Source organism: Idiotropiscis lumnitzeri, chromosome 21, assembly GCF_059441095.1.
Source record: "Idiotropiscis lumnitzeri isolate Australia: NSW breed Sydney's pygmy pipehorse chromosome 21, RoL_Ilum_1.0, whole genome shotgun sequence".
Taxonomy (NCBI): Eukaryota; Metazoa; Chordata; class Actinopteri; order Syngnathiformes; family Syngnathidae; genus Idiotropiscis; species Idiotropiscis lumnitzeri.
This window is the reverse complement of record NC_142411.1, coordinates 5,222,579-5,237,996: the sequence shown is the minus strand read 5'-3', so window position 1 is coordinate 5,237,996 and position 15,418 is coordinate 5,222,579. Positions and strand designations below refer to the sequence as shown.

General features: G+C 44.5%; 1 protein-coding gene and 2 long non-coding RNA genes across 4 annotated transcripts in view; 1 reads left to right on the top strand and 2 right to left on the bottom strand.

The window, feature by feature from the left end:
* Window positions 1-690: 690 nt before the first annotated feature.
* LOC148316654 (uncharacterized) lies at window positions 691-2,769 on the bottom strand. Its single transcript, XR_015840224.1, has 2 exons — window positions 2,604-2,769; window positions 691-1,600 (listed from the first exon to the last, which is right to left on the bottom strand). It is a non-coding gene; the product is annotated as an uncharacterized LOC148316654 (long non-coding RNA).
* An 859-nt stretch (window positions 2,770-3,628) lies between these two features.
* Window positions 3,629-15,418, bottom strand: part of LOC148316652 (uncharacterized) — a 15,632-nt gene continuing 3,842 nt past the window's right edge. Inside the window, exon 3 of the long non-coding RNA XR_015840225.1 lies at window positions 3,629-5,375. This is a non-coding gene — a long non-coding RNA (uncharacterized LOC148316652). The remainder of the gene's footprint in view (window positions 5,376-15,418) is intronic.
* The window catches only part of sobpb (sine oculis binding protein homolog (Drosophila) b), an 11,670-nt gene continuing 2,273 nt past the window's right edge, over window positions 6,022-15,418 (top strand). The window contains exons 1-6 of one of the 2 annotated variants that reach the window (XM_088286854.1): window positions 6,022-6,318; window positions 9,852-9,981; window positions 10,175-10,369; window positions 10,525-10,676; window positions 11,663-11,758; window positions 11,851-13,742. In XM_088286854.1, coding sequence (XP_088142980.1) covers window positions 6,226-6,318; window positions 9,852-9,981; window positions 10,175-10,369; window positions 10,525-10,676; window positions 11,663-11,758; window positions 11,851-13,737 — 2,553 coding nt within the window. In that variant the 5' untranslated portion in view covers window positions 6,022-6,225 and the 3' untranslated portion in view covers window positions 13,738-13,742. Of the gene's footprint in view, window positions 6,319-9,851; window positions 9,982-10,174; window positions 10,370-10,524; window positions 10,677-11,662; window positions 11,759-11,829; window positions 13,743-15,418 lie in introns of both variants that reach the window. The other variant, XM_088286853.1, reaches the window with a different exon arrangement.

The window sequence follows — 15,418 nt, the reverse complement described above, 5'->3', positions numbered from 1 at the left end:
CGCTCTTGAAACGATCCAGAATTTGAGTTAATTAGTTTTGGTAAAATATTTAACTCGTTTGTTGGGTAAAATTGACCAACCCATCCTACTTGGTTAAATCAGCTATTGTTGGGTTGGTGCAATATTAACCCAGTGGCTGGATAAAGTGATCTAATAAATATCTTCTTTTCAGTTTGGTAACATTTTTAACATATGCACACATCACAACAGAATTTTGGGTCACCGGTAAATATGTGCTTCAATGATGACTCTGTTCTATTCTATTACAAATATATTTAACCTTCATGACAAAACGGATTTGTTTGTCTGTATTCGCACAATCCCATAGCGAGTGTACCATGCACTCTGGGTCGGGTCCAAAAGAGATCAGTGGTGCTATGAGGGAATTCCGAATCCATCTCTGGCCTTACAGTCCACCAGCTGCCAGTCTAGACGGCCTGGCAGCCCCTTTCATGATGGGCAAGACAGCTACATAGCCTATTAAAGCAGCTGGAGCGCCATCATTATGTGCAAATAACTCAGACTAATTCAATAGCATGGAGGGATATGACATTTGTGTCATGGTTCCGATGATTGAGAGCAACAGCAGAATAGGAGACGTCCAATCCGGACAGTTTCGGTACTGCTGATCCTCATTAGTGCCAATCAAGAATCATTAGACGATAGGGCCAGAAAAATGAAACATTGTTCTTTTTCAACAATTTATTATACATAATTTCATAATTCAAACTAATACACAAGACATTTTGTTTTGTACAAAAAGAAGCTGTAAAGGGTGAATCGGACATTAACCCTGACCATGTGGTCAGTCATTTCCTGGGTCAAACTGTAAAAAGAAGGAGTGGTGTGGGTGGGATGGTGATTTGTACAAAGACCACAACTCTTAAAAATGCCAAGACGAAAAAAAAGGACGAGGCCCGCATCAGACGAATTGCGACATAAAACTGAGATTTTTAATATAAAGATGGCGGGACCAAATCAAAAGGGAAAACAACTCATTTGCCTCATGCAGTTATTAAATATTATACTCTTACAATTTAGTGCCCCAAAAAATATTGTCGTCGTATTGATAGCCTGGTGCCACAGAATAAACCAAGTGGTCCAAAATTTGAACACGCGACATGTTAAGTGCAGCCCAGAGCATCTCCAGACCAAAGAGAAGCCAGGTGCATTTTTTTCATGCTGTGAAAAAAAAGGGGCCCTGAGGGGATCAGGCTGCACCCCCCTGCCGGAAGTCCCGCCCCCTAGAAACACATTTCTAAATGACAAATTTTGGTTATGATTATTACTTAAGAGGATGCCTTCTGTTCATCTGGTGCAGTGTTGCGATGATGGTGGGGGGGGGGGGGGGGAGCTGGTGGGTTCTTTGGGAATGGGGGAGCTTTCAAGAGAGGCTCTGCAAGAAAGAGGCCGCCGCGACGAGGATGGGGAGCAAGGCGGAGCAAGAGGTGGCGGTGTGCAGCGAGAGGCCTGCGTCGTTGGGGGAGGAGGTGGATTTGGTCGAGCCGCTGTACATGTCTGTGGCCATGGTGGGCGTGCTGCTGTTGGAGGTGGTGGAGGTCATCATTGTGCTGGAGACTGTGGTGTCTTGGGAGACCACCTGTGTCGGGGGGGGGAGCAGGATGAACACAAATTGATGGGACTCTACTTGACAGGATTTGTATTCTCTCTCTCTCTCTCTCTCTCTCTCGCTCTCTGTCTTTTTCTCTCTCTCTCTCTGGTTGAAACGTTCGGCACCAGATGTATCAAATCGTCTTTTATTAATTTTATTATTATTTTTTTTTAATAATTTGAGTTTTGGCAAGCTTTTACGTGTTGTTGCATATTCATAAACATGACAAACGCTACTTATCGAACCGAATCGTTCCACTCGAAAATGGACCGTCCGTATCATACATATATCTCGTGACATATGTACAATATGTTTTTTTTTTTATTGGAGAGATGCACACACACACACACACACACACACCCACACACACAATATATATATATATATATATATATATATTATAAACAATAAAATGTCAAGGAGACTATTAACTGGATTGAAAAAAAAGAAACAAAACACTTAAACTACAAATGCACATAACCATTGGCAAAAGGTGCCACACCCCTGCTCTTAAGTATAAGGATTACTAGAGGGTAAAATTCAAACGCATTTCTAAATATATTGCAACTGATGTGAAAAATATTTCAGCTAATTAGAAAACCTCCTCAAGCTTTAAAACAATTACCCCGCGCGCGTGTGTCAGGTTTCTTTTGACACCCGAAGTAACTTTAGACGCTCTCAGAGCGGCTGTCACACAGCATTAGAATTATCAAGTCTCAGGTGTAAGGGCAGCAAAGTGAAATTCATACAGAAGCAACTACTTTGTCATACATCCATGATTCAGCTAATTAACATTAATTCACCATTATGAAATCATTATAATTCAGGTTCTTGTCCTTTCAGGAGGTCATCAAATTATTATTTATTCAACACTTAATCTTTAAAGCTATTCCACATATACAGCCACATAAAATGACAAGAATACACTTTACATCACACACATACAAATAAACAAAAACAATATAGTTAGTCAATATAAATGCAGGCCTACCTGTGTTGCTAAACAAATTGCATAGATAATCACTCCCAGGTGGACGATGGTCATTTTGCACATGTTGGACTTGGATGTAAAGAAGAGTGACGTGCAGGAGACGGTCAAATGCTTTTTGCCTTCCTTCTGTCGATGCTTGTGCTTCCAATGGTGTCAGCTGCTTCCCAGCCACCTTTTTATACCGGGCGTGATGTCACCAATATGGACAGGAGGAGGAGAGAGTACTGAAGACTAGAATGACGTAAGCGCTAATTGTTTGCGTTTGGAGACAATTGGGAAGTCAGCTGAGCATACAACTCTTTTTTTTTTTTTTTTGTAATATGACATTACTTTTCTAAACAACCGAAAGCGGAATCGTGATGTTGCCATGGCGACGATGATTAGCCGGATGCCCGAAAAAAATGAGTGGTGGCTGATCTACTTTTTTTATTTTTTATTTTTATCAATTAAAAAGTATTTATTCGATTTCAAGAACAGCGACGGAGTGGAGCGGCGTGTCAAACTTAACTTGTTGCGCGTTCGTTGAAAAGCATAGTATAGTAACAGCGACATCTAGTGTCCAAAGGTCAAGTGACAACATTGAAAATGCTGCGTGAACAAGGAGCGCTCCTGTTTTTAATTTAATTGCCAGATGATGGATTGTATTTACGATTTTTGCAGTAGGTTTTTGTAACCTGATGAGTCAAAAGCACACACACTTTGACATTGTAAAAAAACAAGACTGGTAAAAGTACTCCAACTACTTAGGTTAAAAACAAAAACTGCAAGCTGAAAGGCTTAAAAAAAGTTTTAATAATTTTTAATGCCATTTATATAGCACAATAACCTTTTTCATGTTTAAACCATGTGTATGTTCTATCTCCATTTATTATGAATTATCATTACTTTTATTCTGTTTAATTCTAATTGTGACTTGTATTTATTTAAATTCTGAGCAATAAACACACTATTGCAGCTGTGCGTAATTAATTTTGTAATGAGGCTCACATGAGAAACTGGGGCTGGGTGTTGAGGGCCAAGCCAAACGTGAAGGAAATAAGAAGATAGCTAATAAGGACCAGTGTTGTGATTTTTGCTAGTCTATTTTATAGGGAAAAAAATACCCGTACCAACTTCCACACCTGTGCTCATACAATAAAATTCCCACTTATAAAATAAAATCACAGCATATTTCATGTTTTATTTTCACTTAATGGTCATTGTGAGGACCAGTCAAAGATTATGGCAGGGCCAGATGTGGGCCCTGAGCCGTTCTTTGCCAAATTGTTTTATTGAATTACTTTTTTTTACGGCACAACATCTCAACATCGCCCCCTGTTGGCCACAATATGTTACTGTGCACCACTCCTTCCTGCAATGTGTAACTGTTCATGCTAAGGACAAACTCCACAAGATGTTCCAGATCCTCCAAATTGAGAACGTAAACTCACTGCTATCATGTATCAGTGGACATTTTCTTACTCAATCCAGATGTTAGGGGACTGAAACTTTAGCCCCCTTGGACAGCCCCATGTCCCCTGTCATTTGTGTAATTGGATGGCTGAGGAAACAGTGCTTCACGGCTGTAACACCCCCCCCCCCTTGCTTCTCTCTCTTTCTCTCTTAGAAAGGACCATCATTCCCTGCAGAGGCACCAGATGTGCGCTGTTATGGAGATGTGGAGAAAGAGGGGCCCTTTTGTGAGGCATCAGATAAGCCCCTGTTCCCAAAGCAGGGCCGGATCGAGTGTCATCAGCGGGTCTACGTGGAGGGCGAAACCCAAAACCTGCGCGGCGGGTCAAATTTCTGTTTACACGAGCGTGCTGCCCGGATTCCTCCAACCAGAGCCGACTGGGCAAGAGTGGAGACAGCGGAGAAAGCGCTTGTCTTCCTGTCTGTCTCCTCTTACGAAAGAGTACACCCTAAAGTCTGTTTTTAAGTACACTGAGTATTTGAAATATAAATCGCATGTTTACTTTCTTATTAGTATTATGAAGTGAGGCATCCAAAGTCGAACAGTTTTTCCCATGGGAAATTGAAAAAAAATCATCTACGGTATTATTACTACAGAATTATACTTTTTGGAACTTGGATTTTTCTGTCAGTATAACCAACGTGCACTTGAATGATGGGGTGATACCGTCAAATTTGTTGCATTAATTCTACAAGAATCACAGCTGGTGTCCAGTAACTCGCCCAGTGAAGTGCATTAGTGTAACTTAAGGAACAGAAATTGACCCCTCCCGTATAAGCCCTATTTTTGAGCACGCATGCAAAAATAACCAGGTAAAAATAATTCCGTTCAAGCAACACAACACGCTTCACACTCATGTTTATGTTTCCGAATGCAACTCGATCGTCCCCATCTTTTCCTCACCGACTGGGAAACACGATAGGCGCAAGTTCCCAGCCTGGCCTTTCACATCCAGAATAACCACGGCACAAATGTTTCCCTTCAAAACATCCAGATGCGGAAAGCCGTAGTGACCAAGACTTCACCTAATTTTCACCTTTTACGCATTTTGACCTTGTGGACGTTTCATGTGTTTTACACTGGACATGGTCTGATCAAAAGGATGCCAAGTGGAAAAAGCCCGCTGGTATCGTTTAACCCGCAGCGGCCTTCTCATCTCCTTCCTTATTTTAGGACAAGAGACAGTGTTTGTACTGTGTGCTCAGATAAAACACAGTCTTTGCATTCCTTATGAAATGTATCTGGTGAGATTTGGGAGGCAGGGGGGGCGGGCGCCAGGTGTTGGGTTACATCAAATCAGAAGGCCTCCCTCTTCCATCCTGAGGGGGGGGGGCAACAGCGTCAAAAAGCACAGTTAGACGAGGAGCAAGTCGTTCAGCTTTCAAAATAAAAGCAAGACAAATGGGTATGGGAGCGTGGTGAATTTGAACGAGCTATTGACAAATATTTGATGGGTAATTGTGACTATATTGCTTTCATTGTCATATTTTTGAATCAGAAGTCACACAAACATTTAAGCGGTTTGTTTAGGGTAGCTTCGAACACAGAAACATCAAAACTGCGAGTCATGCGTACTAACCACTTCCGCACTGTACTGACCCAACTTAAAGCAACCAGTTACTACGTATTGACAGATTTTCACTTACTACCGGCCACGTGACAGGCACTGACTACTTAACCAAACATTTCTATTATTCAACTTATTCAATTAATTTCGCCTTTTAAAGTATTGGGTCTTATCCTGTTTTAATTGTTTTATTAATTGTTAATTAAAATTTTATTCTTCCAAATATATATTACAATTTAGCACCGTATTAGGATATCAAATAACAGCTGAATTGACTTGGCGTGATCTTCCTCAATTGAGTTTTATTTTCACTGCTAACCGGAAGTGCCCCTTCCCTTATCAAGGCTAGCTTGACGACCGTAAAGCGCAGCGAGCGGAGCTGGTTCGCCAGTGGAGCCTCCAGCACGGAGCGCGCACGCATCTCCCGCGGACACTTTTTCGCGTGGAGTCCCACATCAGGATCGCCCACGTTCGGGAATGACAGCCGCTGTCACCGCGAGTGACAGCTTTCACTCTGGCCTCCTCCCTTGAACCGCCGAACCTGTCTGAGGGCTTGACACATCCGACTTCGATCCGAACCGGATCCATCACAGACCGGGACTATGCCAGAGATGGAGAAAGGGAGACCGCCAGAAAGTAAACGCAGCAGGAAACCCGCGCATCCCGTCAAGAGGGAAATAAATCAGGAGATGAAGGTGAGAGGATGTTGGGTCACTTTTTCTTTTTTTTAATAGAACCCCGCTTCTTCCGACTTAAGTTATATCAGTGCAGGACTAAAATGATAAATGCACTTCTGATTCATTTAACGGGACAGACCATAAATGATCAATATATCTCTTTTTATCAAGTGTTCAAATATTAATCACTTTTATCACTAATCTAGCCCATACAGGAAATTGTAATTAAACCGCAGATGTTAGCGGATTAAAAAAAAAAAGTAGGTTGTCCCGTTTGTGACGCATCTTCAGGCCAGCTGTGGCTTCGACATGCACACACTTGTGTCCACTGGAGATCCAGATGTGCGTCACTTCTTCCCTGCCCCCGCTGGAGTTGAAGGGTGGGGGCGGGTGCTCATGTTCGGACATTAATATCCCCGAATAACTCGCATCAGGCCCACGCTGGGTGGCAAAACATGACTTGAACATCAGCGATGTTCGCCTCCTCGAATGTTGTCGAGGATCTAATGACAAGTCAAATCACAGTCAAAGGCCCAATTCACTCCCACCATCATTTGCACATGACCGCATGGAAACTTATCCACGGATTGTGTGCTTTGTTTGGGTTCGGACATTGGTTATTTGAGAGTGTTGGTAAGGGATATCCAAGGCTCCTTCAAGCCTGCAGCCCTGGGAAATCGAAGTTTTTGTTTTTTTTTTCATGAAGGAGGGGATGATTCTAGCAGTGCGGGGAGGAAATGTGTTCTTTTTTCTCTAAGTGGTTTGGACTGTGGAGTTTTGATATCCAGGGGAGGTGTCGTATTACCAGCTCCACTAATTTTAATCAAAACATGCGAAACGTTATCCTCGCTTGATGTAAAGCTCGCCCTGGTTGACTCTCAGGGTCGGCCCCGGTTTGTTGGCTTTGGACGAAACTCTCGCTGTGGTTTAGGATACGGCCTGTCACTCTCACAAAGCAGATGTTTGTCTGAACTGCCAAAAAGAAACACTAACAACAGTGTGGGAAGGCTGGACAGACAAAACCGTCGAATGAACGTCAGAGTTGTATACACATTGACACAACAGTACATAATTTTACCTTCAGGGGTATGGTGGTCTGCCACTGGAATCATACCCTGGATTAGTGGCTTTGACATCTTGGGAAAACCTTTCTTGGTGCTTGAAAATGTGCAAACAGTTTTCAGTGAGAGTCCAAAACGTAGCCTATCAGAAATAGCGGTACAGTAAACCTCCATTTCTGACCCTTAAGTTCTATAGCAGGGGTGGGCAAACTACGGCCCGAGGGCCACATGCGGCCCGTTAAACGTTTAATCTGGCCCGCCGAATTTGAAAAAAATTAAATTAATAAATATTTTCTAAATACTGTGGTTTTTCAAAGACATATATACTGTTCTAATATATTATTATAATAATATACAAATTGTAACTAGTCCTTAAAAATCCGAAATAGGGGACCTGTTCCTCATTGTGCCACTCCGATTAACTCATTCACGACCAGCCAAGTAAAAAAAAAAAAAAGAGGGATATTTGACGTCTTAAGCCGTCGATGGCGGTAAATAAGGTTAGGGTTAGGCAAACTTTTTGATTGGCCTGCCACAATGGGTTCTAAAATTTGACAGAGGGGCCGGACCAGGAGCAGATGGATGCAGTGTTTTGGTAACCTCACCTCATCCGAGAAAAAAAAAATTAATTATTTCAAATGAAAGTGAACGAAGGCATTACTACAAGATATATGTCTTTGAAAAACCACAGTATTTAGAAAATAAAACATTAACAAGGTTTATTAATTTAATTTTTTTCAAGTTCGGCGGGCCGGATTAAAACGTTTAACGGGCCGCATGTGGCCCCCGGGCCGTAGTTTGCCGACGCCTGAATTAACCCATCCGAAATAGTATTGGGCCATTTCAACTAATTTCATAAAACTTTTGACTACCTTGGAATCCAATAACAGTCATGGCACCGTCAGAAATAGGAATCTCGGTTTATCTCACTCTCTTCCTGACACAGTGAGAGCGAGAGGTACAGTCCCTCATCGTGAAATCCCTAAGCATGGACCCTCCTAACATTTGGGTCACAGAGCGGGTACAAACAGCAACATTTGAATCCAATAAGACACCATAAGGTGTCAGAAATAGGTGTACTCGTATGGGTCATTTTCTGTCCCTCGGGTGCAATCGACACTCACGAAGCTCAGGGGGCAAATCATTGGACTGAAGGGTCACTGTTTGTATTTTTTTTCCTGGTACAAATACGATGTGAAACTGCTACATGGGTGAAAAGCCAAATGTCAGTGGGACAACATCTGTACCTTGGATGGTATCACCACAGTGCGACGGGACACTTGACGGTACCTGAAGGGACTGAAATCGACTCCAACTATGCTATTTCTAAAGGTTCAAATACAAACTGTTGACTCTATAAGAATCTGAAAATTGAGTCTAAGTGCGGAGTTAGAAAGCGGGTCACACACTTGAAGGCAGGAGAACTGATTTCTCTCTCCGCTGAGGTCCGGCCCAGTGTTGTCTCTGTAATACATCTGTTTCAACACCACATTCGGACTTACTCCCTCCTCGTCAGGCCCAGAGCGCCGCACCGGACACCGGATACTTGACTTTAATCATCGTTAGGCATATTTAGCTGGATATGATACCGCCGCTCTCCCTCGCACACATACACGGCAGAAAGTGAGCAAGTCAAGGGAGAGATCCATTTCTTTGAGGGCCCCGGTGCAGCGCAGAGGTCGGAGTGAGGAAAGCGAAGGGAAGGGAAAGAATGCGTAGTCGGTACTACGACGCTTCAACGCCGCCACAGCAGACTGACTGTGCTCGAAAAGGATGAAACCCGAGAGGCCGGGCCGGGTCGGGTGTCGAGGCTGGAAGGTGTCGGGGTGGAGAGGGGAGGATGGCGAACATGGGGAGGATGGATGTGAAGGGGAAGCAGAGGGGGGAAAGCTCGGAGAAGGAAGAGAAGCGGGGCATTTCCGAGAAGCGTGGGACCTCGCTGTGGTGTTGGGTGTCCCGCTCTGATTTCTGCCCATTCTGGATCAGATTTCCCCTCCAATCCAGTTCCTCCAAAACCACAGAGAGAGGTGGGTGGATAAAGAGAGAGACCTTTGTGTTTTGATTTTTTTTTCATCTGGTCGTAATAAAAAAAAAAAAAAAGAGGGGGGGACCACACATCTGTAGGGAACAGTTTTCTTTTCTTCCGCTATTTTCTAATTAGATGAGATAAACAACGGATGATTCATAGATCTCACACTGGTGTCGGGTTTTCAACCTTTCCGTCTCAGATTTAGCAAGAGTAAACAACATGAACACATCATGGAAAAAAGCCTCATAGTGAACTCCACTGTGCTCAAATCCAGTTCTCTAACAAGGCTGGAGCTGAGAAAGAAACCCTCTCATTCATTTGTGGGCGTAAGGTCTGATTATGTTTAGCATAGGATAAAACGTTCCACCACAACCACGTATAAACAATATGCTATTTGTGGATCTTTAGACATGTAAAAACAATGCTCATCTGCCATTTCTTTTCTTGGATGTCCCATGTAGACTTTTGCAGAAAGCACCATGAACGAGCTTCTGGGATGGTACGGCTACGACAAAGTCGATCTCCGAGACGCTGAGGCCAATGAGATCAGAAACTACAGGGAGAGGCGCCAGCACGTATCCGTGTTGAAAGGTGAGGGCCGTTGCCTCAATGCAATTGAGAGAAGAGTTTGCCAACAGGTTCTGCGGGTTTACTGACATTTAGTCACTCACATTTATACCGTCTCCTCATCTGTCATTCAAGATCCATATTTTTATCACCCGCAGTCATTTTGAAAGTTGAAACAATTCCTTGATGGTTAAGAGATTGCGGGTATGTCTTTCAGAAAACTCTTTGCCAAAACACAAAAGCGCGGACAGCAAAGTCAGTCACTCGGTCCTCGCTATGAAGAGCGTCGAGAGGGAGTCATTCAGTGTTCCTTCATCTTCCTCTTCCTCCTCATCAACAAGTACCTCCTCAAACACGCCCAAGGAGCAAAAGACTGCACCTGTTATTGTACCGCTCATAAAGCCATCAGCAGGTAGCTGTGAGCATAGCATTAAAATCACATTCCATGCATCAGAACTACACTATCACGATCTCTGAGATTTTGATATCGACAGATTCTCTGACGAATCACTTCAATCGATTCTGAAAAGCAGTACCAATTGCACTTTCTTCTTCTTCACCCGGCAGTGGATGACGTGCAGAATGTGCAGATCGTGTGCGTTTGGTGCCAGAAGGAAGGCGTTAAGCGCTACTCTCTATGCATGGGCTCCGAGCTCAAGAGCTTTTGCAGTGAGAAGTGTTTTGCCGCCTGCAGACGGGCTTACTTCAAACGCAATAAGGTGAGCAACGCATTTGCAACGGAAGTAAAACGAAATTGCAAAAGACACCTGTACCACACATCCATATCAGTTTGGTTTTCAATTAATGGTTCATTTTTAAAAAGGTTTCTCGTAGAACCCTCTAACTAGGAATATTTGTTAAAAAATATGGTGATGGAGGTCAAAGTTTAACCAGGACGCTTAGTATCAGTTTCTCGTTAATGGAAGGGGGGGGGGGTCAGCCATTAGAGCGGCTTAGGTGTTGGGGAAAGACCACAACAACCACTATAAGGGACCGCTCGGATGCACACGGCATGATTTGTCACCTTCCATTAAGACATGGATATACCATCTAGAGGTACGGGGTGACATTCGGCGATATCAACTTTCGCCATCACTGTTGTCTATACTGTGATGGGTTTATTCACAAGAGTGTCAGGACAAAACGGCGGTCAGAGCATACGGCGTAACGACAAACCCTCTACGTTTTCAGAGGCGGGAAGGGAAACAGTGTGGTTGACTTGTTGCTGCTTGTCTGAGAAGAAGGCCAGGAGGCCTGGGGCGAGGTGTCCACTTTCAGCGCATACCATACCTTCAGCTGCCTCATGTTTCGTAACCCAACACGACTCGGTGGGCTGGGGAAATGCACTCGGATCCACAAAATATCATCTTACACAAATCAAGATAATTTCGCATATTAGTATTGGCAACATTAATATGACAATACATCAGTTGCATTACCTCCCTACTTGGTTGTATTTGCGTATCTATTTCACCACATAGTGATTTCCCTTCGCTGGACTGACCTTTAAGGTTTGATGAAATTCCTCATGACAAGGCAAATCATTTCATTTTTTGATTTGCTGGCCAAAGATCGATTCCACTGTCGTATTTTTTCAAGCAAATACATCACTATGATTTCAAGTATATCCATCACATGTGTGAACTCAAGTTTGTTTGACAATGATTCAATGTGGATATTTCATACTGTGGTTTCTACCAATTAGGCCCGAGATGAAGACCTCCACGGGGAGAGATCCCCCCAGCACACCCATACTGAGGACTCACCCAGACTCGTGATGAAGATAAACACCAATGTTAGAGTAAGGGGATACTTAATTAACAATTCGACACAGGTTATTAGAAGACGGATCACTTTTGTGACCCTCCACAGTCTCTCTCTCCTGTTTTGCAGGTGTGTGATTGGTGCAAGCATGTCCGCCACACAAAAGAATACCTGGATTTTGGATCTGGTGACGAGCGACTCCAGTTCTGCAGCACCAAGTGCCTGAATCAGTATAAGATGGACGTGTTCTACAGAGAAGCTAGAGCGGCTCTTACATGCTCCAGTCCTGCTCGGGCAGGCCAAGAGGGGAGATCAGACCACAATATTGTTGGGCAAAAGCTTCTCACGCCAGAGTCTTGGAACAACAGTAGTAGCACAAGGGAAGCACATCAAAGAAACATATCTCCAGAGGGCCCTACACCAATTCTGGGATCATCAGAATCATCCTCCACCTCACCATCAGAGTCTTTATCTTCTAAGATTCCTGTCACTGGGCAGAGAACTCTGGACAGGCCCATCCAACCTCCTCCACCTACTCCTGCTGTGGAGGTGTCATCTCGCCCTACACTTATTCCTCCTCCTCTCCCACGCCACCCATTAGAACATCCACGGATTCCTCAAATGCAAATGCCCTTCGTTAGACCTCCTCTTCTTGGCCAAGGCCTCAGAAGCCCCCTTGTTAATGCACACCATCCAAGACCCCCTCTTCCTTCCTCCAGTCCAATCCACAGACCTCCTCACTCTCCACACTTGCAGCCTCCCACTTCCTCATCCATGAACCCCCAAGGACTGATGCATCCTCTCCCTCGGCCCTACTACCCTGGCTTACACTCTCCTCCACTTATGCTACCCAGAGGCCCTGTGCCAATGCCCCCCTTAATGAACTTTGGCATTCCTTCCTTTAGTCCTCTTCTACCCCAGCCCACTGTCCTTGTACCGTACCCAATTATAGTTCCGCTACCTGTCCCAATACCCATTCCAATACCAATTCCAGTCCCTCCCAAAACAAATCTAGAAACCCCCAATCACACTGGTGTTATACAACCTGTGCCAGAGGGGACAGACCAATGTCGATCCATCCCAGCAAGGTTTCCATCTCCCGGGATCCCTGAAGGGAACAGCCAATTGCTAAACCACACATTGAGTGGAAACTTGCCTCACGGTCTCCTTTCACCCAATGACCCAAATTCCAAGGACATAGGTTGGGTTAAATCAGAGAGGCCATTCTCATCCCCATCATCAACGTGCCACAGTGGGACATTGTCCCCCAAAGCACAGTACAACACATCGCCCTCCTCAACACGCAGCTCAGAAGGACAGACGGACTATAAACAACAACAGCACTCAGAACGACAAGTTATACAAAGGGTTCTACAGAGATCCCAGGTGAAGCTGGAACCCAATGTCAGGGCAGTTGTGGACTTCTCAGGACTAGAGGAGTCGGGGTCTGTGCAAGGTACCAAATCAGGCCAACCTCCACCACCGCAGCCCCCTTTGCATGACACTGTATACCAACATAAGGACAGTCACTCCTCACCTTCACACACTCCAAGCCCTATCGTGAACAACCACTCATATGATGCCCTGGCTTCTGCCCTGAAATCTCAGAACCACGGTCCTAATGGGATTTCCTCAGTGCTATCCATAGCCAGTCCAGGGTCACCCTTAAGCCAGAGAGCCCCCGCAGCTACAGATCCTGCATTGACTGAGCTGGAATCTATAAAAGAAAACAAGTGCTCAGTTGTCTGCTCTGTACGGGTTGAGGGCCCAGTCAATCCGACAGAAGAGCCTTTAGCAGCAGTTCGGGATGCAGGAGACGACCCACACTTGCCAGATGAGGACCACGCCTATGCCCTACCTACCGCACCCAAGACAGGTGGGACCACCACCCCACTACTCTTGCCCAAACTCAGGGACAAGGGTAGCTTAAGGAGCCCGGTTAATATGCCCAGTGCTGGAGACATGGAGCCAGCTCTGAAGAGGAGATGCCTACGAATCCGTGATCAAAACAAATAAAAGAGGTAAGAAATGAAAGTCTCAAGACTTGGAAAATAAAATAGCTACGGAGGGAATGACAGGAAAAGTGGACTAACTACTGGATATAGGCTATTGATTTTCGAACTACTTCGCAACCCTTTCCTAAGTGACATGCCATGTTATGAATTAAAAACCACCAATTACACCAAATATCATCTGACCAAGTACCGGAAAGTCTGTGCAGAGTCTCCCATAGGGGAAACTGAATCACAGGTTTCACATGGTCACTAAACAGCATGGCGCCGAACAGAGAGAATCCTGGTTACCTGGCACTCTTCGGGGCTCTAAGGTTACAACAAGGGGAAGGAGGTGAAGGGCACGGGCAGCGAGAGTCACTTTGAAAGGCAATCACTTTCGACAACCTGACAGTCACAATGCTTTGGTTGCCTGCCAGGACTCATTTGGCGCCGCTGAGTTGTGTGTGGATAACATGTACGTTTATCCTGAGGGTTTTAGCAGTGCACAAATTGTTTCTAGGCTTTTTTGTATCAGGCTGAGAACCGAGACCGGACGAATATGTTTCAAAGTCAATATGATTGTCAGAAAGGCTTACAAGGTACTACTGTAGGAGTAAGACCCAGTTGTAAGACAGCTCTGGGGCTTCTTTAGAAAACATATGGACAAAACCAGAGTGATTCAATTAGGCACGTCATTGTGACACCCTAGCTTGGCGGACTCAAGCGCTCTTCGATCATCCTATTCCCTGTCTGCACTCACAACTGCTGTCCGTTGCCAACCAGATGTTATGTATAGCAGAACAGCCTCCTTACTTTGGACCTATCAAAGGGCCCTCTTTATTTCACTCGCTGACTTGGTCGTCCAAATGGTTTGTAACACCACCCCGTCCGTCCGCGCCCACTTGGTATCTTGCCATGATGAGATCATGTTACCGTTTCAACTGTATGTCCTGGGATTAATCCGCTGATATTTCAGACATGGTTTTTAATTTCAACTGCTCTGCTTTTCCGCTGGGTTTGTCCCTCAAAAGGTCAAGAGTCAACTTTTAGGAAAGGAATTTCTGACAGAGTACGCAAACGGATGTCTTTTGAAATCATGTTTTTTTGGCACAAGTATTGCAAGATTCCCTTTCGCTAAAAGTGAGTGTTGTCATTTATTGTGGTTTCAAGTGTTCCCCAGGTAACCGATACATATGAAATCACAGCGTGCTGCTTGTGTCGTGCAGACGGATTTATGGCCCGGCGTTGTGTGTAACGAGAGCTGGCCGCTGCCCTATGTGAATGGATTTAACTCGCCAACTCAACTGAGAACAGCATTACCGTCCTCCCTCATTGTCTTTAAGGCCAAACGTCTTTTAAAATATCGCTCACTCGGACAGAAATGGCAGCCGACCTGAGATTTGAGCTCAGGAAACAGTTGCTTTTTTCGGTCTAAATTTCCTTGGGTTTATTTGGGATATTTTATAGGCTTGTGTAATCGGAGCCCACCACTTGAGTATTTGCTGAGCTTTTGAAACTAAAACGCAATGAGACAGAGGGAGAATAGAACATTGCCTCCACATGAGTGCATGCCTGTTGGCATTTAATATGCACGTGTGTGCGAGAGAGAGTCCAGATGTTCTTGGTTTGATTGTGTAAGTTATCTGTAGTGTCGAGTAGACTCAAAGTTTATATGACATGGGTGAATAAATAAATGGGATCTG